Source organism: Zootoca vivipara, chromosome 13, assembly GCF_963506605.1.
Source record: "Zootoca vivipara chromosome 13, rZooViv1.1, whole genome shotgun sequence".
NCBI classification, from domain to species: domain Eukaryota; kingdom Metazoa; phylum Chordata; class Lepidosauria; order Squamata; family Lacertidae; genus Zootoca; species Zootoca vivipara.
The window spans coordinates 5,491,466-5,516,841 of record NC_083288.1 but is presented as its reverse complement, the minus strand read 5'-3'; the positions used below and the strand labels follow the sequence as shown (position 1 = coordinate 5,516,841).

The 25,376-nt window shown below is 44.5% G+C and overlaps 1 protein-coding gene across 13 annotated transcripts in view; it reads left to right on the top strand.

Annotated features, from left to right (window-relative positions):
• The window catches only part of FHOD3 (formin homology 2 domain containing 3), a 310,284-nt gene extending 304,855 nt beyond the window's left edge, over positions 1 to 5,429 (top strand). For all 13 annotated transcript variants that reach the window (XM_060282210.1, XM_060282206.1, XM_060282209.1 and 10 more), the window contains one exon: positions 3,318 to 5,429. In XM_060282210.1, the coding sequence (XP_060138193.1) occupies positions 3,318 to 3,400 (83 nt within the window). In that variant the 3' untranslated portion in view covers positions 3,401 to 5,429. The remainder of the gene's footprint in view (positions 1 to 3,317) is intronic.
• Positions 5,430 to 25,376: the final 19,947 nt, after the last annotated feature.

Sequence of the window (25,376 nt, the reverse complement as noted above, 5' to 3'; positions counted from 1 at the left end):
GGGATCCTGCATGTGGCCATTTCCTTGGAAAGGTAATGCAGACATTTGGATAGAGCGGTCAAGCATCTTAGCAATGCAGATGAGCTGCCACTGGCCTTTCTTTCCTTTCCACTGCAATTCTCGGCAGCCCTTCCCCCATCCACGTGGATTTGAGGTTCTCCATACGGTGGCATCACTCACTTATAATTTGCCCATGTGCTTATTCCTTGCAGCTTGCCTTGTACAGTATTGGACATTTCTTCTGTAGCTCCTGTCCATTCTTATCCCCTCCCTTATATTAAGGCCCCATGTGTTTCTCATCTTTGCCAGGCCTCCTTTGCTTCTGGGGAACTGGGGAGCAAAAAAAAAATGATGGTAATGAATATGCTATATATTATTGCATGGTGCTGGTTCTCGTTTGTGTTCAGTGGAAAACATCAACAGGGAATAAAGACTCTGTTGATGTTTAGGCAGAAACCCCTTTCCGCTAACCTAATAAATCCCAGCTCTCTCACCAGCTTGATGTTCAAAATCTCAACATGACATTGAATTGAACCAAAGTCAGCTTCAAAATGGATCCATTCCTCAAGTGTTTTAGGGTAGCTGCTCCAGAATGAAAGTTATATGCAACTGAACCACATACACCTGAAATGCTAAGTTAGCATCAATTAAGCATACTGCTCCTAGGTTTTTTGCAAGAGCGCTATTCACAAAGCCTATATTCTTATCCATCTCACAGTCCGAACAAATAGAGATATTTTACACTCATCACCCAATCTTGATAGTGTGCTCTTAATGCTGGCGCAAACCTGCGTTAAGAAATCCAAATGTATCCTATCCATTGGAATCCATAGAATGAATTCTCTCTTGAATATTTAAGCTCACATGAGAACTTGGCAGATTCATTATTCCATGGGCACATTTTGTAGTTCATGTGTATTTCATTTGTAAATATCTTTCATGAATTCCCACATTCTTAAACACACAAAGCAATCTGAGATTGAAGTACTTAAGAAGGTGGAAACAGAGAATCATAGAATCTTTGAGTTGGAAGGGGCACCAGGGGTCATCTAGTCCAACCCCCTGCAATGCAGGAATCTTAGCTAAAGCACGCATTTAATAGTTATGCTTGAAAAATTGCACTGCATGGTGGGATTTTTTTATAGCATTCACAACATATATTTTAAAAAATCTATGATTTGGTATGACAAAATTAAAATGTGTCCAGAATACCTTTAAAATACCAAATATTGATGTAAAGCACAATAATAATTAGTAGTCCTGTATGGATAAACACATGCTGGATTGCTGAAAGCTAGACCAGCTTGACTGGATTTTGAGGACAATAGTCAGAATTTTTTTATCCACAGTGTTAGACCTGAATTTTACTTTAGTCAGATGTTGGTTCTGTCAGCTTCATTTTGTCCTTGTTCCTTCATCCCTAAATAACCATATTACACCAGTCCTAAGAGACCTACATTGGCTCCCAGTACGTTTCCGAGCACAATTCAAAGGGTTGGTGCTGACCTTTAAAGTCCTAAATGGCCTTGGCCTAGTATACTTGAAGGAGCGTCTCCACCCCCAACGTTCAGCCTGGACACTGAGGTCCAGTGCCGAGGGCCTTCTGGCAGTTCCCTCACTGCAAGAAGTGAAGTTACAGGGAACCAGGCAAGAGGGCCTTCTTGGTAGCGGCACCTGCCCTGTGGAATGCCCTCACCTCAGATGTCAAAGAAATAAACAACCACCTGACATTTTGAAGACATCTGAAGGCAGCCCTATTGAGGGAAGATTTTAATGTTTAATGCTGTATTGTGTCTTTAATATTCAGTTGGGAGCTGCCCAGAGTGGCTGGGGAAACCCAGCCAAACGGGTGGGGTATAAATTTATTTATTTATTTATTTATTTATTTATGTTGTTGTTGTTGTTGTTTGCTTGATAAAAGCATTGCGCTACTTTGGTAGTATTAAAAATATTTTCAGTAGCTTATCTGCAACCGACATCCACAGGGTAGGTTATCACTCCAGGCTGTGTTGATATTGCCTAAATGTGTCTGCTAAAAACTATCATTCCCCAGCATTTGGGAGCTTGAGTGAACATGGGAAGGCCTTAACACCTGTTAAATGGAAAGGCTTTTCGTTAATAGAATTTGATTAAGTTTTGAGAAGGCTATGCTTGCAACTTTCTGATCCGTTTGGGCTGCCATCCTTTGCTAGTCCATTGCCAAGCCCAGGCACCAGCTCAGCACACCCCCTGCCTACACCTGCCTTCAGTGTAAAGGAGAAGTCAGGTGCATGTCATCACCATGACAACACACTCCAAAACTATGGATGACCCCACTCAGAGGTTTCATGTAGATCAGGCACCCCCAAACTGTGGCCCTCCAGATGTTTTGGGACTACAATTCCCATCATCCCTGACCACTGGTCCTGTTAGCTAGGGATCATGGGAGTTGTAGTCCCAAAACATCTGGCGGGCCGAGTTTGCCTGTGCCTGATATAGATGTTACCGTGGTGCGGTGTGAGATCAAAACCTGAAGAACCCCGCACTGGAGGCTCCATGGGGTCAAACAATACCTTCATTTTTTGGAGCCGGCCATCCAAATAGGAAGACAAACCCTTCAAAGCAGTGCTCGCTGCTCCAAACTCTGACAGTAACTCCTAAAGAATACCATGCTGAATAGTAGTGGAACCTGCAGAGGTCGGGGAGTATCAACAGGGACATATTTTCCTCTCTCTGTCCCGACGCAGTCGTCATACAGGGTGACCAAGGTGGTCTCAGCGCCAAAAGCAGGATGCATTCCAGACTGAAATGGAACAAGAAAGCCAGTGTCATCCACAGCAATGGATGGTAATGACCCACTGGAGGATCTTGCCAGTGAAAGGGATATTAGTGGCCAGATCCTCCAGGTCCAGGGAGACCTTCCTAGTCTAGTCTCCTTGCCATCTTTTTCAGGCAATCTGGGACAAAGCTGTCTTGCAATGAGGCCGTCACTTCCCAGGCCACCAGCTCTCTGCCAGATTTTACAAGCCACATTGGGCAAGGGACAAGAGCACAGGTGGTCACCCTCACCTGTCCAAGCGCATTGTCCATATCCTTGAGCTGTGCTAATTGAAACTAGTCCCAGACAGTGGACCAGAACTGGACCCGACACTGTTGTGGGCAGCTCTTGGTCTTGATTTTGTACATTGGGATATTTCTCTGTTAGAATGCACAAATCACTCTTCAGGAAGGGAAAGCTTTGATTCTGTACTTGTAGCTGCTGTTTGGCTGGTTATATTTCTGCGTTTAGTCTAGTAGCACCTTCATCCTTTCTTTCTTTCTGTTTTGTGACTGCACAGTAAGGAGGACACTTAAGAGCGGACTGACACCAGAAGAAGCCAAAGCACTGGGTCTGATGGGCACTTCAGAGATGCAGGTGTGATAACGGCATCCATATCAACTCCAAGAAGAGTCATCGTCATATACAAGCACAGCCACACAGGCTGCCAACAGTCTTTCAGTTTAGCATTCTCCCGTCAGGTCCATTTGCTGCTTTCCCCATCATCTTTTAGATTCATTTTCATAATACTGAAGCTGGCAGAAAAAAGTAGGCAACACAAAGGGCTAAAATAAAAAAGTGTGTAACAGAACCAGTAAAATTAAGTCAGGGCTGTGGGGGAAGAGGTGACGTGGAAATTGCCTAATGCTGTTCTGTCTTGTTCATGCTGCATTGATGTGGTCTTTAAGAAGGCTTTATGTATTTTGTATTTTGTGAAAGGTGTTTATGTTCATTTTCCTCGTGACCTTTTGTAATAATTGTAAAGTACTCTATTTTGTCAGTTCGAGGGCAGTTCTTTAAATAGGCAAACTAACTTCTGTCACAGTTGCTATGGCCTCTCTGAAGACAATGTTGTTAAATAGAAACATGCCATGGATTTTTAACTTTCCACCAAAGAATGTAAAAATGTATGTCTACTTGTGTATATACAGAGTATGTGTGTGCATGTGTGCGTGCACACGCAATGTGCGCATGCACGTGCGCACGCACACACACGCCTACCGAGTCCAGGTGCCTTCAACTTTCAAGCATCCTTTCCTGCATGAAGGGAAATCCTTTTTACAGGAACTCATTCCACTAGGACATTTTTATACCGGGACCTCTCACAAACATGTACATGCACATTCAACATAATAGCACAGGTGCACAGGGATAGCACAGAGTACCTCTTGTCACTCAGCTGTAGAGATGTATATATAAATTATAGCAGTATGCCAGCAACTAGCCGGAGACAAAAGAGGATTGGCTGTCAATGTCAAGTAGGAGTTTCGTGCACACGCGTGGGCTGGTTAGGCTATTTTCTTAATCTAATGTAGCAAAGTATAACTGTGTCAAGCCCACTGGGATGAATTATACAAAGGTCCTGCTATACTCCTTTCCAGTTACATTTTCAACAACACCACAAACCATGAAAACACACAAGAGAACGCAAAACAACAGGGAATAGAGACAGTTTCCTCCTTGCACATGGAAACTGCCCCCCATCCCCCAAATTATGAGGATATTTTAACATCCAGAGACTTCCTTTCCGAAGTGCACAGAATGTAGTTTAAAGAATGTATTTGAGAGAGGTTTCTTCTGCTTATTTCCATGGCTTTCATGGAGCAGCTCTTTAGAAATCTTGGAAATATTCAAGAATCAAACACATTCAGTGTTTCCCCTTTTCTTGAAGACTGGTATGAAAGGGAACTTTTTACACTTAAACATACCTCTTAAGCTAGTGGTACTAAAGAAGGCATAACGATTGCATCACTGTTACCATGCCAGCCAATTGCTCAACACTTGAAAAACAAACTTGATAGAAAGTTGTACATCATTCTGGCGGATTCCAGTCACAGCCTTTACGTGGAAAGCCAAATACTGGCCATACAACTATAAGAAGAGAGTGTGAGAAATTCCATCTGTACGTTGCTTCTCTCACTCAACTGCTGGATTTTGTCCCATGAGTTACTGTTGCTATTAATTTTGACCTAGCCCCTCTAAGGGGATGTTTGTCTCTTGTAACAGCTACCGTAGGGCTCCTGGATAATGTGTACTCCCTTAATTTTGACATACTGTTTATTTAGTGATTCTGCAATGATATGGAAGGGCTTTTTTTAAATAAACCCAGTCAGTGTGCATTTTTGACTAAAGAGGGAAGGGCTTGGCCAGTAAACTGAAGGAAATTGAATGTATTTAATCAATATTTCATTTATTTCAGGAGAATGAGGTTAGTCTCTGGCAGAGGGGTTCCTAAAATCCTTGCTTTCAAAAGCATACCCCCCCACCTCCTATATCAAAGGATCTTCTTCCATAATAAAGTAGTAAGTTATTGCAAATTTCCAAAATGATATGTTTTGAGAAATGACCTGAAACGCAGCTGGTGAGCTGGTTGAAATGCTCAGGCACAAAAACAATAATCTATGTTTACAATTGCTACGTCTCCCTGCTTATTTAACTTATATGCAGAATTCATCATGCGAAAGGCTGGACTAGATGAATCCCAAGCAGGAATTAAGATTGCCGGAAGAAATATCAACAACCTCAGATATGCAGATGACACAACCTTGATGGCAGAAAGTGAGGAGGAATTAAAGAACCTTTTAATGAGGGTGAAAGAGGAGAGCGCAAAATATGGTCTGAAGCTCAACATCAAAAAAACCAAGATCATGGCCACTGGTCCCATCACCTCCTGGCAAATAGAAGGGGAAGAAATGGAGGCAGTGAGAGATTTTACTTTCTTGGGCTCCTTGATCACTGCAGATGGTGACAGCAGTCACGAAATTAAAAGACGCCTGCTTCTTGGGAGAAAAGCAATGACAAACCTAGACAGCATCTTAAAAAGCAGAGACATCACCTTGCCTACAAAGGTCCGTATAGTTAAAGCTATGGTTTTCCCAGTAGTGATGTATGGAAGTGAGAGCTGGACCATAAAGAAGGCTGATCGCCGAAGAATTGATGCTTTTGAATTATGGTGCTGGAGGAGACTCTTGAGAGTCCCATGGACTGCTAGAAGATCAAACCTATCAATTCTTAAGGAAATCAGCCCTGAGTGCTCCCTGGAAGGACAGATCGTGAAGCTGAGGCTCCAATACTTTGGCCACCTCATGAGAAGAGAAGAATCCTTGGAAAAGACTCTGATGTTGGGAAAGATTGAGGGCACTAGGAGAAGGGGACGACAGAGGACGAGATGGTTGGACAGTGTTCTCGAAGCTACGAACATGAGTTTGACCAAACTACGGGAGGCAGTGCAAGACAGGAGTGCCTGGCGTGCTATGGTCCATGGGGTCACGAAGAGTCGGACACGACTAAACGACTAAACAACAACAACAACAATTGCTACAGATCTGGTGCTCTAGAGGAGCACCCACTGTCATTTTACATTAACCAGGATTTTGGGTGGTGGTGGGGAACCATCCTAAATAGTTGCATTTACCTGTCTGCTTGACAACATCCATTTGGCCATTTTTATGATTTCTGAGATTTATACCTACTTTTCAGTCAAATTCCCAGTGTAGCTTATGAAATTTCATTTCTTAACAGGCACTCTTGTCATAAGCACTTCTGGTACTTATTGAGGCATAACATATTAGGATTATACATATATAACATTTTTCTAGAGAGCAGGAGTGAGAGGTCCTGCTTCCCTGTTCCTGTAAAATATGGTGTCCTTAACTGCCTACTAAGTTAGACAGTAAGGACACAGGTGGTGCTGTAGGTTAAACCATAGAGGCTAGGGCTTGCCGATCAGAAGGTCGGCGGTTCGAATCCCTGCGACGGGGTGAGCTCCCATTGCTCGGTCCCAGCTCCTGCCAACCTAGCAGTTCGAAAGCACGTCAAAAATGCAAGTAGATAAATAGGAACCACTACAGCGGGAAGGTAAACGGCGTTTCTGTGCGCTGCTCTGGTTCACCAGAAGCGGCTTTGTCATGCTGGCCACATGACCTGGAAGCTGTATGCCGGGTCCCTCGGCCAATAATGCGAGATGAGCGCGCAACCCCAGAGTCGGTCACAACTGGACCTAATGGTCAGGGGTCCCTTTACCTTTACCTTAAGTTAGACAGTATCCCAGCACTCCAAAAAAGCACATTTTATCATGACAGCAAACAAATGTACAACTGGTCCTTCAAGGATTGCCATGCTGCTCTTTTTATTTACCATTGGCAAATAAAATCCTCTCAGATATTTCACCATAATTTTTTTATAATGCCAGTGGAGTTGTCCCACAGGAAATGTTTTCTAGGTTGCTGGTATGAGTTGGGATCCAATCAGCCACTTGAGCTCATGCACAAGGATTTCACTGGCCCAACCAAAGTCATGTCATTCTCTTTGACAATCCAATATCCCAAACAACCATCTGTTTTGAAACTACTGTTTCCAAAACAGTTTGCAATGCAAAATAGTGGGAGGGGACTTCTTTTTGTATAGAAAACTAACATATACCAATCGAGGAGCTCATGAAATGAGTTTCATTGAATCGTCACTATGATCACCCGTTTATTAAAAGTTTGGCCATAGCTACTCATCTGGGATTGACAGAGCTCCTCATGTGTTCCGAATGAAATGTGCTCATGATTCTAGTTTGCATGCAAGAAAGAGACACCACCAAGGGAATCTATATCTTCGTTTTGTTTGCCTTGAAGGTTTTCAGTAATGTACTCCAGCTCTCCCGTGCTGCCAAGGGACTGTTCACACATCTGCCTGATGTTATGCTGTTCCTTTGATAAGGACATAGACAGATACTAGCATTTATCAGGTGCTGCCAAAAAATCTAATTGTTTCAAGGCTTTGAAAGTGAACAATATCCAAGTCAAACTGAAGGATAATTGTCAGTGGCAACAGTACATTTCAAGAACAGTAGCTACTGAGCCATGCAGCAGAAATGCCCAAAGGAATTCCATGCAACATGCTTCAAAACGTACTATCACAGCAGAACCTATGTTTTTTCATTCACCGCTGCTTTGTTGCTTCAAACATCTACATAACAGATTTCAGATGTTATGTAACAAGGGAGTCCATGGAGCCCTACCTGTCATTTTCTCACAAGCCTTAATAATTGTTTTCTTGAGTTCAAAAAGAACTCTCGGCTAAAAATGGCAATGCAAAGAATTCCTCAGCACAAATAGTGTAACATTCGGAAAAAATGCACCAAAGGTAACCAAGCAGTTTTCTTTAGAAGCGATATCAATTTTGAAGTCACATGGTTCAGTCTCCCCTCCTATTCTGAATGTCGGTTGTAGTTGGTTAAAAGCAAAAAATGTTTTAGGGATGTTTCAGGTCACAGTGCAAAGCCTGGCAACATGATCAAGGCTATCCACTGCATTTTAAAATGAGAGCCAGTGTGGTGTAGTGGTTAAGAGCGGTAGACTCGTAATCTGGGGAACCGGGTTCGCGTCTCCACTCCTCCACATGCAGCTGCTGGGTGACCTTGGGCTAGTCACACTTCTCTGAAGTCTCTCAGCCTCACTCACCTCACAGAGTGTTTGTTGTGGGGGAGGAAGGGAAAGGAGATTGTTAGCCGCTTTGAGACTCCTTCGGGTAGTGATAAAGCGGGATATCGAATCCAAACTACTCCTCTTCTTCTTCTTCTTCTTCTTCTTCTTCTTCTTCTTCTTCTTCTTCTTCTTCTTCTTCTTCTTCTTCTTCTTCTTCTTCTTCTTCTTCTTAACTCATACAGCATTCTGTAGAGTTCATTCTTCAAAAATGTTGCCAGCTCTTACTAACTTCAGCTGAACTTCTAAATCTGACCCCCATTTATTAAAAAATGTTTTCAGTCGACCTTGAAATGAATTGCTTTAGGTTGTATATTTGCTGCCTGCTTAATAGCAAAGGGTGCTTACCAGTGCTGCATCTCTCCCCCCCCCCCCCGACCATGTTCACTTTTCATTCTTCTGTAAACACTCAAAGGTTTTCTAGAAAGCCATCCTCAGGCAATTATTAGCCAGGAGTGCAAATACCATTTTAGATTTGTAAATTGATGCAGTCCTGCTGCTGGACGCAAGTAACATGCACAGTGCAAGCCTAAATATGTCTTCTCAGATGTAAAGCTCCGTTGAATTCAATGGACTTACTCCCCAATAAGTGTGTTTAGGCTGGCAGCCTAGGTGAGTCAATTCCAGGTTTCTTAGTTTTATATATATATTGTTGCTAGTAATATTCAGGGAAAGTCGTGTAACGTTAATGAGACTTGGATTTTGGACACGATCCACTCAGAAGTTCTCCTGTGCAAGTTCCACTTGAGTGCTCTGTCCCATGCATATCAGTGGCACATTCATTTGTGCAGGAGAGCCTTGCAGTGAATTCCCTATCCAGTCTTCTACAGCTTTCAAATAGTTTTGGATTCCTCCTCCATCCAGAGTATAAAGGAAAAGATTGCACTATCACAAATAGCCTCCATATTCTGTAAAGCACAGAGAGCTTTGTGTTTTCCTGGTCAAAATGAAGCATTTCTTTATTAGAAGATGTAGTAAAAATAATTTCCACATTAATCAATTAATGTGAAGTGGGGGTGGGGTTCACATGTAGTTACTTAACAATTCACTTAGATACATGACTAATTCAAAGGAGCATTCTAAAGTCTGTATAATTTACACACATGCAAGGGGGGAATCCTTTAATTTTGAAATACTTTGCTACCTAAAGCATAGGTATGGATGGCTTACAACTATCCATCACTAAGTTTTAACAGCTGTGAAATACAAGGGTTTTTTTGTGAATGAAGAAGCCCATTTGTGATGTTGGGTTACATTTCCCTTTTCAAAGGACTGTCTTTGGACTTCTTGTATCTTTTCTGTGAACTGGGAATTTTAAAAAGATATAGTTCTAAAGTAGAAAAGGACACGTTTCTAGGCAAAGAATTATTGTAAAAATGTGTAAATGTGACTAGACTTTGTTTTGTGTGTAGCATAGTGTAAAATAAGCTTTTTTTCCAGCAGTGTTATTCAATGAATTGTAATTTAAGAACAAGCCATGCATGGTCAAATATATATCCTGCAGGGAACACACACGCACACCATTGTTCATTTTGTTGTTTTCCTGGCTGTAGGCAAAGACCTGTAAAATGTTGAATTTAATATTTCATCCTCAGTTTTACTTAATGAAGAACTTGAATTAACTACCCCCACCCCAATTTCCTGCACTGCAGCACACTGATAATTTGTAGCAATCTTCATCCAGTTTTGGCACTACATTGAGTATAACAGGAGTTTCCTTTTAAAAATACTCAACACCTATCTCTGCTCCCAAATTACTCTTCTGTTTTAGGTTTAAAAAAAATGTGCCATGCAGGCTTAGAATATTGACCATTGACCTGTGTCCAGAAATCTCTGATATAATTTTAAAGTTCACTTCTACCGCATTATGTAAACACATCATGCAATAAAGCTTTCTAATGCACTGCTTTTTCTTTTTGTGGGAAGGGGGGGGGTGTATTTGTATTAATTTCAGTCTTCATCCAGACCATCACTGAACAGGCATTGTTTCACTTCTCCGCTCCTTTTCAAGATGCAAAATGTTTTTAAAAAGGAACTATTGGTCTCACTGGCTGTCCCTGGTAAGAAGGAGGTCATCACAGAATGGTCACAGAAAGGTTGGGAAACATCTAACATCTTTTGGCTACAGAAAAGGGAATAGAATGGAAGAAGCTGCTGCTGGCATGAAGAAGATGGGGACATTGTGCTTGATGTAAACAGACCACTGAAAAGAAAGGAAGCCCCACAGGTAGTGATGGAGAATAAATTTATCAGTGGGATGAGGTGAGCAAAATACGTCCTGGCCACATGTTGCTTCCTCCTAAATAAGTGGCTGCTATAATTGCTTTGCCCCAGTATACATGGAATAACATGAATCCTGTCATCTCAACTAGGGTACAATTTTCCCTTTCCGCTGCTATGTTTTGTTCAGGTGTAAATGGCACAGTTGCTTGGTGCTTAGCACCCTCTTCCTTTAAATGTGCTTCCACTTCCTTTCCTGTGCATTTATTACCTCAGTTTTCTGTGCAGAATATTGACAACTTCCATTGGAACTAGTTTCTGGTCACTGCCATAAACTCTAGTTGTTGTTGCTCTTCTGCTTCTTGATATATGTAACAGTGTACCTGGAATAGTAGTTGTCCCTGCTTCCATCCAATGTATTGCCCTGAGGGGCTTTGAAGCAACCATCCCATACTTCATTTGCAAATTCACCTGTTGCAACTTTGACTTCTTATTTTAGTGTGTCCTCTGTTTCTGCTTTCCAAATCAAACTGTGTTGTTTTTTTAATTCCAGATTTTTACTTTCTTTTAGTGGAAACACGCCCTGGTTTCTTTTGCTTTATCCCCTTTTTGACCTTGAGAGTTGCCTCTGATTTTTTCCATTTTCTTTACCCCCTTAAATTTATTTTCCAAAATTGCATGTTTCCATTGGCTTCCCTTTAATGTATTCCACCATTAGATCTGACAGGCCTGGTCTCAATGGCTTTAATTAATGTATGAAGCTGGGAAACAGCCACAGCAAATCATGCCACTATATTACTGTCCTTCATTTTTCCCCCAATCCCTCACAGCTGTTTCAATATCTCGAACACGACATTTAAATGTTTGTGCATCTCCTGTCTTCTGCTGAGGCTCATCTTGTACAATGTATGTAACAGGAATCATTTAGGGTTTTGCTGTGGAGTACAATCTACATACCTTTTGTCATGTCCTCCTGATTCTTTCATGGATGAATCATAGAATCATAGCGTTGACCACAAGGGCCATCCAGTCCAACCCCCTGCCAAGCAGGAAACACCATCAAAGCATTCTTGACATATGTCTGTCAAGCCTCTGCTTAAAGACCTCCAAAGAAGGAGACTCCACCACACTCCTTGGCAGCAAATTCCACTGCCGAACAGCTCTTACTGTCAAGGAAGTTCTTCCTAATGTTTAGGTGGAATCTTCTTTCTTGTAGTTTGAATCCATTGCTCCGTGTCCGCTTCTCTGGAGCAGCAGAAAACAACCTTTCTCCCTCCTCTATATGACATCCTTTTATATATTTGAACATGGCTACCATATCACCCCTTAACCTTCTCTTCTCCAGGCTAAACATACCCAGCTCCCTAAGCCGTTCCTCATAAGGCATTGTTTCCAGGCCTTTGACCATTTTGGTTGTCCTCCTCTGGACACGTTCCAGCTAGTCAGTATCCTTATTGAACTGTGGTGCCCAGAACTGGACACAGAGATGGCCATCTTCCAGCAACAGGCTTATTGACTACTCCAGAACAATGCTTATTCAAGAATTTTGTGTCTCAGTTAGTACCTTGTTCTGTTAGAGGGATATTTTGAGGAGGGGGGAATGAGTTCAAACCAGGCACCCAATACTATTTCCCAAACTAGACTGGTGGCAGATACTAGAACCACAACCACCCTCCCTTCATACCCCATTGCTTCTGGGTTACCAGCTGAGTGGTTAGGCTACCAGATTTAGCCTAGACCTAATGTGTTATCATGTGTTTGATATGATAAGAAAAGATACGATAAGTTGGCAGATGATTTGTGCCCCCCCCAAAAAAACCCAGTAGCTTTGTGGGTGGGGGTGGGAAATCTGCATTCCAGTCGGCCTCAAGGCATATACACTGAGCTCCTGCTTTCGCATTCCAATTTACTGGTGCAAACTTAAGAGAGCAAGGGGCTGCCTGCCAGCAATGTAGTAATGCTTTTTAACATATGAGTTGGTTGGCTAGACACTTCTCCCTTCTCTTCTTTCACAGCAGATCCATTAGCAGTTCCAAATTCCAGATGTGCACTGACAACACACACATAGATTTTACTAACTCGAAAAACCCAGTCAGAGCTCATTTTTTGGTCTTAGGGAAGCCTGTGGACTCCAGCCAGAGAATAACTATGTCTACAGATTAATGCATTAAACAGCTGTGCACTAGAGTGGTGGCCTCCTCCTCTGGTAACTATGTACCTTGCAAATGCAGTTGAAATCGCAGTTTCTCTTTCCCATTTTAGCATTTCCCCTGATGCACTTCAACTTTTGAAATTCACTGTCCTTCTGAAGGAAGGATTATTACGGCCTAGTGATGGATATACATCTAAAACATGGGTGGGGAACCTCTGGGCTTCCAGGTAGCTTCGCCCCAGCTAGCAAGACCAATGGTGAGGGGTGATGGGAGTTGTAATCCAACAACATCTGAAAGGCCAGAGTTTTCCCATGCCTGCTGTAAGGGGAAACCATTTTGGGGTGTTTTGTTGTTGTTTATGAAATGTGTATACCACCCTTCATCCGAAGATCACAGGGTGGTGTTATGTGATACTCTCTTACGGAATTTAGGCGAGAACAGAAACCAAGAAACACAGCCCACCTCATCAACAGTATTTGCACATGATTCCACCTCCATGTTCCCAAGCTGATCCCTTTGCTTCTCAGAATCTTTTTCACCCTTGGCAGGAGTGCTTTGATTTCTTTCCGAATCCCCTTCACAATTCTCCATGTCCTCGCAGAACTTGTATAACAGACTGAAACATGTCCCTTCCAAACCTAAGCCATAGACAAATGTTAACAGTAGTAGTGGGAAATTACATTAACAGACCCTTTTCAGTTACAGGTAGGTAGCCGTGTTGGTCTGAGTGGAAACAAAATAAAAAATTTCCTTCAGTAGCACCTTAAAGGCCAACTAAGTTTTTATTTTGGTATGAGCTTTCGTGTGCATGCACACTTCTTCAGATACCTGTATCTGAAGAAGTATCTGAAGAAGTGTGCATGCACACGAAAGCTCATACCAAAATAAAAACTTAGTTGGTCTTTAAGACCCTTTTCACTTAGTCATGCTTACTGCTTGGTTGCTTTCATGTGTAAATGAGCAACCAGGGACCACATACACAAGGCGGAATTGTTGTAATTCTCCAGACTATTTCAAGCAATACTTTCAATACAGTCAGTTCACACAATTCAGCTTCAAATTGTCAAATGTTTAGCAGGGATATGATATGCATGAATGTATGAAGGAGGTTATCTCTGCAGTTTCTGCACTACAAAAAAAAACCTGCCCCAGGGAACATACAGTCTAAATTTAGATGGGGAAGACAACAGAAGGAGATGTGGGGCTAAATAGGGGATTAACGGAAGCACATACACTCAGATTTTGCTTTGGTTGAAGACTTGGGTGTTGAGTCACAGGGAAGGCTGGCACCAGGCCCGTCCTAGCCATAGAGGCTAGTGGCGCTGAGAACCACGGCGCTGGAGGGCGCTGGAAGGGCGCCAAGTGAGCGCAGGGTTCCGGCGATCTGGCCAGGACTGTGCTCCTTCTCCGAGAGCTCCGCACTGCGCCTCCTCGTTTCCCCAGCACTGGGTTCCGCTCAGTCGAACTTCACCACCAGCGCACGCACAGCACCCAAGCAGCTCTTGCTGGTCCCACGGTGCGCGCGCTGGTGGCGAAGCTTGACTGAGCGGAACCCAGCACTGGGGAAACGAGAAGGAGGTGCAGCGCGGAGTCCTCGGAGGTGGCCTCCCGCTGCTGCCGCGGTCCGCTTGGCACTCCCGGGCCCTTGGCGAGGCTCTGGAGGGGGCGCTGGAGGGACTTTAGCGCCAGGGCGCTGGATGGGCTTAAGACGGCCCTGGCTGGCACTTAGTGTGCAGAAGAGCAGTTCCAGGCATAAGGGGCGGCAAGTGAAAGTGAGCAGAGCAGGAGACCCTCAGATGCCTTAGGATGCTACAGTTGGAGGTCACAGGCAGTAGAGACTGGGTTTTAAAAGACAAAAGTGGAAAGTGAGTCTATGCAGAACCTTAAATATAAAAAGGAGAGAAGTTTATGCTGTCATTTCAGAGCTCGCTACTAAAGTCCAGACTCCATCAAATGCTAGGCTAGGCTAACTGTGTCTCTATCCAACATTGCTTTCACTACATTTATTTTATTTCTTGCCAAGACTTTGCAAACTGCTCACAGGTTTGGAATGCTGGAACTTGCCATAGCAGAGATAGGGATGAAAGCAGGTGATCACGAGGCGAAAGACAGACGTGAAGTCAATGCCGTGTCCCTTTTGGTCCCACGCATGAGGAAGACATTCCATTGATGCTATGAACTCTCCTCCAATCATAAATTGGCCACCTTAAAATGAAGCAATGCTTTGATAACTTAATAAGCTAAATACGCAAAGCATCCAAAAGGTACTGCAGTGAAAATACTGAGGCTGAACAAAATTATGAACATTAACTTTTAGAGAACTCAGAGACTCCTCCGTGACCCTTTAGGCCCTGTTGCTCCTGCCTTCAAATGTGTAAAGACGGAGTTCTGTAATCTTGGCAATGGGGTAGCAAAGGAAAATGATTGTTAGAAAGAAACCCTGTATAGCTTTTCAGTGAGTGATCCCCCCCACACACACATAAAATTGCGGAAAATTACTGACCTCATAGAGAAAGTCATTTTTTGCAAGACAGCTGTACTGTGATTTCTAGGTAATATGTCTGTCTTCATCTACAATATAAATTTCGTGTGTCTAGAACAATTCAGAAGAAACAATTTACCCAAATCTGAAACCAGTGATTGACCATCTTTATTTATATAAAACATTCATTGTGTGGATTCTGCTGAGGGTAGAATGGAAGATATCGTAACCCAAAATATATGCTTTCCAAAACAAAAACTGATCTGTGTGTTTAGTATGGAAGGTATTGAGAAACTCTTGGGTGATTTAGCTCAAGGGTATTTTGAAGCTCTAGGAAAATACCCAACCACGCACAGCCAGTTCACTTTTACTTGCAGCATTACAAAATAATGTTTCATGCTTAGTAGGCTATGTTTTGTGCAGAGAAACTAAAAAAAATTATAGCATTACCTGACATTTTCAGAAGGTAAACTGTTTCAGAAGGTAAAATTAAAATTTGTTGGCTTTCCGAGAGCAGCTGACATGCTTTTTAATAGAGCATAGATTTGCCCATCTAAATGTTGTCCAATCACAAAAATAATAGCAGATTTGAATTCCTCACACCCAAAACATATTTTTAAGACCCCTCGCTGAAGCAATTTGCAAACATTAAGTTTCACCACCTAAAATGACACACCCTATTACAGTAAGTCACAGCAACCCATTAAGAGATCTGTGGTGGGCAGATAGAATTGTGCAAGGCAACATTCCTGCAGCACATCCATGATTCAAGATCTAAGGAAGCACACATCCACTGAAGATGCATGAAGATGTTAACCCTTTCTTCTGCCCTGTTCGGAAGCCAATAGAGCTCCTGGAGCAGGAACAGATCATGCTATCCCTACACTGGCTTGTTTATTCAACTTCCAGGTGGGAAGGACCAGGCTGACCCATCTCCTATCTCTTGGGGGGGGGGAGGAAGCTGAGGCAAAATCCCTCCTCCTCATAAATCTGAAATGGTTCTGGAACAAGCAGATGGAGACAGCTCCAGCCCACTCTTGCCTCTGCCTCTCCTTCAAAAAAGAAAAATAGAAAGAATGCTGTATTTGTGTGCGAGAGGTGTGTGTGAGCCCAGTGGGGGGAAACAGGAGGGAGAGGGGGGCAAAGAAGGAGCTGGAGACAGACGTGGAGGAACCTGCAGGGAAATGTTTGATTTAAACATCAGTTTGTGTGGTGTCATTTTCTTTCTGCTTTCAGTAGCTGTGTTGAATAAGGTCTTGACTTCTTTCCAGGATGAGATAGCCAATACAAAATAGCTGGCTAGTTCACTGTTGGCTGATAAATAACAGGAAAACCCCATAAATGGATACCCTTTCCCCTGACATCAGATGTGTAAGGATGGCCAATCACTGAAACCCACTTGGTCACATGCTCTTGCCCAAATCCATTCCGATTCCAAAATCAATACAAAACAAGGCTAACCCAAAGTTCTTCCCCTTAATTAATCCTGATTCCCTTCAACTTCCCTCTCCTTTTCTCCCCTTCCAGTCTTTCTTTACCTCTGCTTCTTGACAGATGGTAACAAATGTGTTTACTTTTAGCTGGACAAGAAATGGCTGCTTCATCCAACAGTGATGTCAGAACAAGAGGTGGTCCTATTTGGACAAAGAAAGAATTGATCCAAGCTTCTGTCTGTGCCATGATCTTTTGTCTTTGCTTGTCTTTCTTTTCAAAATTGATATTCCATTCTGTAATTGGAGAAATCAAGGGTGATTGCGTTCCTCACCTCCATATTAGTGTTTCCTACTCCTTTCATGCCTGGGATATAGTACTGGTATTGAGAAACACTGGAGGCAGACATTTCACACTCTCTTTTTTCCCACTCAGTCAAAAACCTTTCACAATCAAATTCCAGAACAAAGCAGGCACCATCCTCACAATTTTTGGGCAGCACCACAGTGTCCTTCGCTTCCCTTTGACTACCTTAGGAAACGTATGGCCTGCAGACTGGGTGGAATCTGCTGCTTCCATTCATCCAATTGCAGCAGGCTGGAGTCTGTGGCAATATTTGGGAGAATCCATTTACAGCCTTTGCGTGGCAAGGTCCCAAACCCTCCCGGGAAGTGGAATAAAGACACATAAAACAGTATTTTTGGTTAATGGGCAAAAAAGCCACAACTTTATTGGTTACAGAATGTGAGTGGTATTGGCTTAGGCATTGGAAACCACACGACTATATCTGACTTTTGCCCGTCTGCAGGAGTCTTGAAAGGGTTAACCACCAGTAAGGGGAGCCCTGCTGATGCAACCAACTAGGGACTCCCTAGGGTCACCGCTAGGGGTCGTGCCATGGCCCTAGCCCCCCATCTGGGGCTTCGGGTGGAGACCATGCCCCCCGGATTCCTTTAACGGAATACCCTTGAATTAGGAGGGGTAGGTGATGGCCACTACCTCCTCTCACCTTCAACCTAATACTCCAATGTCTAATCACAACTTGCTATGAGGTAGGTGAAAAAAACCAAATGGCCGGTGCCAATTTGCCAAGTGGAGAAATTCCTAACCTAAGGGAGGGAGGGCAGAATAACTGGCCCAGCAGGGAGAAAAACAGGGGCGAGTCCTCGGCTGTGGGCAGTTTAAATAGTCCGTGCCACGCCCCCAGACTGTCCAAATTGGACGTCCTAAGGGTGACATGGCTGAGGACCATTCAATGGCACAGGGGCAATCCTGCCTTGGTGCATGGGGAGGGCTTGCTCCCAGCCTGCAATGACATCTCCCTGGGAACGGGAAATGGCTTTCTCTTGTGCTGACAGTGGGGTGGAGGAGCGAGACCCTGGGGTCACAGTAGATAACTCAAGGAAGGTGTCGACGTAGTGGATCAATAAGAAAGGAATTGGAAATAAAACTGCCAGTATCATAATCCCATTATACAAATCTATGGTGCGACCACTTCAGAGGGATGTGTACAGATCTGGCTGCCACACCTCAAAAAGGATATTGTCGAGTTGGAAAAGGTTCGGAAAACGGCCCCCAAAATATTCAAGGAGCTGGAAGGATTCCCCTATGAAGACACTGCAGAGAAAAGGTGAGGAAGAGGCGCTATGACAGAAGTTTATAGAATTATGCATGGCATGGAGAAAGTGAATAGAGAAAGGGTTTTCTCCCTCTTTCATAACACTAAAACTCATGGATATCCTATGAAGCTGAACACTCAAACAGATAACAGAAAGTTTGGACTAAACACCAGGAAGAACTTTTTGACAGTAAGAGTGGTTGAGATTCTCACAAGAGGTTGTGAGCTTTCTTTCATTGGAGGTTTTTAAGCAGAGTTTGGAGGGCCATCTGTCTTGTATGATTTAGCTGAGACTCCTGCATAGCAGGGGGTTGGACTAGATGACCCTTGGCATCCCTTCCTGTTGGGATTTCATTCTCTCTACTGCTGATGTGTGATTGTTTTCATCACATGTCTGTGTTGACATTCCATACTATTGGAGTCATGAGAATGGAAGTTCAGTTACGCTTTTCCATTATTGTTGTACTTTTGCTTTTTCTGTTCTCAGGAAAGAAGGAGAGAGGTTCTATAACAGGGGTGGCCAACTTCCAATAGACTGCGATCTACTCACAGAGTTAAAAAGTGGCAGTGATCTACCCCCTTTGGGGGAGTTCAGGTCAAAGTTGAGCTTTTTTTTTTAGGAAGGAAAGCCCTGTTTTGGGGGTTCACGTAAAAGTTGTTGAACTTCTTTAGGAAGGAGGAAAGCGACATTGAGCTTTTTTTAGGAAGGAAAGCCCTATTTTTGGTGGTTCGGGTCATTTTAGGGGTGCAGGGTAAAGGTGTTGAGTTTTTTTTAGGGGAGCCAAAGTTCTTTAGCTTTTTGGGGGGTGAGCCAGTGATCTACCACAGACGTCCAGTGATCTACCGGTAGATCACAATCTACCTGTTGGACATGCCTGTTCTATAACACTTGATCTTGAGTGCCACCAACACTTCCAACCTTACAGTTATAAGATTCTGTGATATTTCTTCAAGCAACACATAGTCAAACTATGGTACTCGCTGCCCCAAGAGGTAGTGATGGCGACCACCTTGGGAGGCTTTAAAAATCAGACAAATTACTGGAGGACAGGGCTAGTGAAGGCTACTACCGTAGCAATGATGGCTATGTTCCACCTCCACAGTCAGAGGCAGCAATGCTTTCAGATACTCATTGTGAGAACGACGGGAAGGGAGAGGGTTCTTGTGTTAGGTTCTGATCTCTAGTTTCCCACAGGCATCTGGCTAGCCGCTGTGAGAACAGGATGCTGGACTAGATGGGCCAATGGCCTGATCCAGCAGGCTCTTCTTATGTTCTCATGGTCAGAGTATCCTAGTTTGGTCACACCAATGTGTTTTTCACCACACTTGGAAGGTGTGAGGAGGGGGAAACCGAACATCAGCAGCACACAGCATCTGGGTCTAGGGATGATAGGCAGTTTGCAGTACAGTACCAGCCTGCTGCCAAGACCCAGGTGGCGCTGTGGGCTAAACCACTGAGCCTAGGGCTTGCTGATCAGAAGGTCGGCGGTTCGAATCTCTGTGACGGGGTGAGCTCCCATTGCTTGGTCCCAGCTCCTGCCAACCTAGCAGTTCGAAAGCACGTCAAAGTGCAAGTAGATAAATAGGAAACCGCTACAGCGGGAAGGTAAACGGCGTTTCCGTGTGCTGCTCTGGTTCGCCAGAAGCGGCTTTGTCATGCTGGCCACATGACCTGGAAGCTATACGCCGGCTCCCTCGGCCAATAATGCGAGATGAGTGTGCAACCCCAGAGTCGGTCACGACTGGACCTAATGGTCAGGGGTCCCTTTACCTTAACCTTTACCAGCCTGCTGCTAGTGCAGCAATCCGTTTCCAGTGGGGCTTAATGCCATCACCTGAAAGTCATGGGGCGAGCTCCAGTGAATCTTGGACAGTCACAGTCTGGGAGGGGGAGAGAGAGAGAGGATGCCTGAGTGGCAGTGAGCAGAGAAGAAGAGAAGGGGTAGCAGAGATGAAGATTTGAAAAAGTCATTCAGCTGCCACCCCTAAATGCTCTTCATCCTTTGCTCTCAGGGTTCCCACCTCCTTCCAACCTTGCACTGCCAGACTGCTTGGATAGCACTCCCGCTTACTTCAGTTTGTTTAGCTATTTCTGCTTGTTAACTGTGCTGAGTCACTCTTTCCCCTTGGAGTGGCACTGATGCGGAGATCTGTTTCTATGCTTCAGGAATGATTCCTCCCAAAGGGGGAAAAAGGTATCTGGTCTGTTTTCTAAAGGTGGGCTATGAGCTAGTCTGCCTTGAGTTGTCACATTTCATTGCCTCGTGATAGAGGGTCTGGAATCCTTCCCCCCACCTCACCTTCGTTTGTAAAGTACCAGCATCCTCAAGGAATTTGCTGCATGAGGTTTTAGTACTGATCCCAGCTTGGGACAGGAAAAGCCATAAGGCATTTTTGTAAAGCATGTGATGACTCAGTTATCCATTGCACTGATCGGTTTCAGCACTGAAGTAAACAGGCTTGCTCTTGGAACATACAGGCTATAAGTAGCACTAGATTTAGGGGTGTGTGGGTGAATGGTTCCCCCACGCAGGGTACTGAGCCGAGGGGGCACAAAATACGGTAATGCATTTGAGAGCATGCACAGAACAGAAAGCAAGACTTTGCTTGAACTCTGTTCCAAAAGGAATTATTGTGAAAACTAGTGGATTTTAGCCCGTTTAAAAACGGGCGCTAGAGGAAGCGGCCTGCCGGGACTGGCTTGGCGGTGGCGGGTCTTCCCGCCACCGCCAAGCCAGTCCGCAGCGGGGGCTTTTCGCCGTTTGCCTTCCCCCGAGGGGGAGGCAAACGGCGAAAAACCCCGCCGCGCCGCAATTCGGCTCCGGGACTGGCTTGGCGGTGGCGGGATGTTCCCGCCACCGCCAAGCCAGTCCGCAGCGGGGGCTTTTCGCCGTTTGCCTTCCCCCGAGGGGGAGGCAAACGGCGAAAAACCCCGCCGCGCCGCAATTCGGCTCCGGGACTGGCTTGGCGGTGGCGGGTCTTCCCGCCACCGCCAAGCCAGTCCGCAGCGGGGGCTTTTCGCCGTTTGCCTTCCCCCGAGGGGGAGGCAAACGGCGAAAAACCCCGCCGCGCCGCAATTCGGCTCCGGGACTGGCTTGGCGGTGGCGGGTCTTCCCGCCACCGCCAAGCCAGTCCGCAGCGGGGGCTTTTCGCCGTTTGCCTTCCCCCGAGGGGGAGGCAAACGGCGAAAAACCCCGCCGCGCCGCAATTCGGCTCCGGGACTGGCTTGGCGGCGGCGGGAAAAAGGGGAGGAATTCCTCCCCTTCTTCCCGCCGCCGCCAAGCCAAAGCGGGCTTCCCTCCGCGCCCGCTGCCGCTTCGGCTTCCTCGGGTTCCCCGAGGAAGCGCCGTCCCATGCCGGAGGTGTGCGGCAAGGCTGCCGGGGGGGAGCGCTTCTCTCCCCCGCCGCCTCACCGCGCACCTCCAGCATGAGACTGGGCTTCGGAGCGGCGGTTGGCGGAGCGGCAGTTGGCTGTTCCCTGTGTCCCGAGAGCGCGGGTCCAATCCCTGTGTCCCTGGTTGTCCCTCCGTCCAATCCCTGTGTCTCTGGGGGACATGCGCAGTACCCCAGGGACACACGGGACAACTGGACGCAGGGACAACATGGACATTATTATATAGGATAAGAAAGATTTGGGGGTCACAAAGTTTTGTCCTCACTCAGGGTGCTATGGCTTATAGCAGGGTGCCAAAGTCCATCCCTGTTATAAGCAATAGCAAACTACAGTATATTCCTGCGTATAAGACTACTTTTTAACCCAGGAAAAACTTTTCAAAAGTCGGGAGTCGTCTTATACGCCAGGTCGTTTTATTAATACGGCGAGTATATCCCAAACTCTATATTTTAACTGGAAAAGTTGGGGGTCGTCTTATACGCCCAGTCTTCTTATACGCCGGAATATACGGGTAAATGCCAATTGGCCCACATTTGGCTCTGTTATCCACTCGGCATGCCCTGTGGGCCAACAGCTCTTCACAGTGGAAAGGTATTCTGCCCCTGGACCAGTAAGTTAGTACTCTATGGAGTAGGACTATGCTCTCTGGGCAACGATGATGATTCTAGGATGCCCTCCATGCCTTTCAGCCGTGTTCCTTAGCTTCCTCTCTTGTGATGATTTCACTGCTCATCGACTGGCTCTACAATAAGGAGGGGATCGATCCTGCACTGGGCCACCCTGATCCAGTGGCATAGAATAGTTGCCTCCACCACGGCACCTTAATTTTTAAATTCACTCTAATTGTATACGTATTGAGGCTCACTGACCAAGACCAACAGAACAGCTTGCTCTAATGTTTACTCAGAATAAAGTCCTACTTAGGACTGCAGCCTTCATTGATCACTGGCTGCAGAATGGGTATTCCAGCAAAGGGACAGCGGCGGCTGTCCCCTTGAGCTGGCTCCATACTACTGAGAAGCATGGGGTGGGGTGAAGAGGGAAGGTGAAAAGGAGGGGAAATCTGTGGAATTTTTCCCCCATGGATCCACACACAGAAACTGAAAGTGGTGCTTAAAAACAAATAATGCTGTATTTACTGTAAAAAGAGAAGGGGGAAAAGAAAATTTGGGAAAGGAACTTGAGTTGTAACAAAAAAAAGAGTAGGATACAGAAACTGCAATGTACACATATATATAAACCCCCCCCCAATGTACACATTATTTTTCCCATTTATCACACAAGCTGATGTTCAATAGAACTTGCTCTCAAGTAAGAGTGCATGGGACGCGGGTGGCACTGTGGGTTAAACCACTGAGCCTAGGGCTTGCCGATCAGAAGGTCGGCGGTTTGAATCCCCGCGACGGGTGAGCTCCTGTTGCTCGGTCCCAGCTATTGCCAACCTAGCAGTTTGAAAGCACGTCAAAGTGCAAGTAGATAAATAGGTACCGCTACAGCGGGAAGGTAAATGGCATTTCGATGTGCTGTTCTGGTTGGCCAGAAGCGGCTTTGTCATGCTGGCCACATGACCTGGAAGCTGTACGCTGGCTCCTTCGGCCAATAATGCGAGATGAGAGCCACAACCCCAGAGCCGGTCAAGACTGGACCTAATGATCAGGGGTCCCTTTACCTTTTAAGAGTGCATAGTTCAGAAATAGTTATGCTATTTAGTCAGCAATAGGCTCTCTTTTTTAGTTTGGAGCTAAATGTACCGTATTATATACTGTGGATTGATGAATTTATTCACTCTTTCCAGCTGGGTCAATAACAGAAAGTTGTTGCTTTTTTGTGCCAAAACTCAAACTATACCTTTATAGGGAAAATATCTTTCCTTCTGAGTTTTATTAGACTCTTTCCCAATTAGAACAGCAGGCAGACATAAGGCCAAGAAGTGCAGCTGTTCTGTGTCATCTGAAGGCACTAGCTACCCTTAGCAAACCTCTATAAGCTTGCCATTTCTCTTGTGAATATCACAAGGTTAAGAAGTAAAGAATGCTTTTTTTCAGTCAGAACGATTCTTTCATCCTCTTGTTTCATGGCACCCCCATCTCCAAGCGGTGTGACATTCCAGGGGTTTGTGTTTCCTTCCGGAAATGAGGCACAGGCTGTTTTATTTACACATATATACAGCCTGAGCCTACGACGGAGGGGTTCACAGCATTACCACTCCAGAGTCACAGCCTTGGATTCCCCTGCATGGTTCCTCAGAAGTTAGTCCCACTGTACGTACTTAGTCAAGGGAAATTTCCTCCAGTGATTCTTGGGACCACTTCACCCTTAGTTCACCTAAGCCAACCCCCCCCCCCCAAGAAGCACTGTGAAGCTAGTTTTCCCTTTCTGGTTGTGTGGTTTTGTATCTACAACCAAGATGACTTGATGGTAAAGATATGATATGTATGCTTAATGTCTCTGAATCAGTACAGGTACACTCAGACTGAATCATGTTCATCTTTAGATAGTGAAGCTGAACTGAAAAAGCATGCCAAATGCAGAATACAGTGGTACCTCGGTTTAAGTACACAATTGGTTCCGGACCGAACTTTCCCATTGAAAGTAATGGAAAGTGGATTAATCCATTCCAGACGGTCCACGGAGTACTTAAACTGAAGCGTACTTAACCTGAAGTGAACTTTCCCATTGAAAGTAATGGAAAGTGGATTAATCCGTTCCCAGACGGGTCCGCGGAGTACTCAACCTGAAGCATACTTAACCTGGAATTGGTTCTGGAAGTCCGTACTTAACCTGAAGCGTACTTAACCTGAAGCGATTAAAGTGGATTAATCCATTCCGCGGAGTGCTTAAACTGAAAGTACTCAAACCAAGGCATACTTAAACCGAGGTATGCCTGTACTGACACAGAAATAATATGCACTGGGAAAGTACATGTCATTATTCTTCATTGCCACAAAAGGAAAAAAAAGTATATAAAAAGAGCTCACTTGTCAATCTAAGAACCTACACTATACCACAACAATTTTATATTTCTACAGTGTCAGCTATATCACTATGGACAATCTGTACCAGGCCAAACCTCCTTTATGTCAATTTAGGATTGCTACCGGTATTTGTTTTTCCGTTCTAAGCCCAACATGGAATGATAGCCAATGTGTCAACTTAATTACAGTGAAGAAGTAAATTCTAGGCACAACCATGTCACCTAATCACAAAAAGTTAAAAAATTAAAACACATTTCAATATACATTTTTAAAAAAAGCACTCCCTTCTGCTGTTGCTAAGGCATGCAGGGAACTATTTTGCTGGAATGGCACTTTTTCAATTTGTTTTCAACAAGCAGAAAACAATCAAAACATTCCGAAGATCCATAGGAGGGATACATACATGAACTGTGCATCCTTAGTACACACTTTGGAATGAATATATCTATAAAAGTTAAACATATAGGATTGATTACAACATCCTACTCGCAAAGATAACAACCTTCTTTAAAACATGGAGAGCCAGTTAAAAGATCTCTAAAGAAAGAAAATCTGGAATCTTAAGAAGGTTCAGGAAGAAAAGGAAACAGAAAGTGGTCTATTGTTATTAACTAAT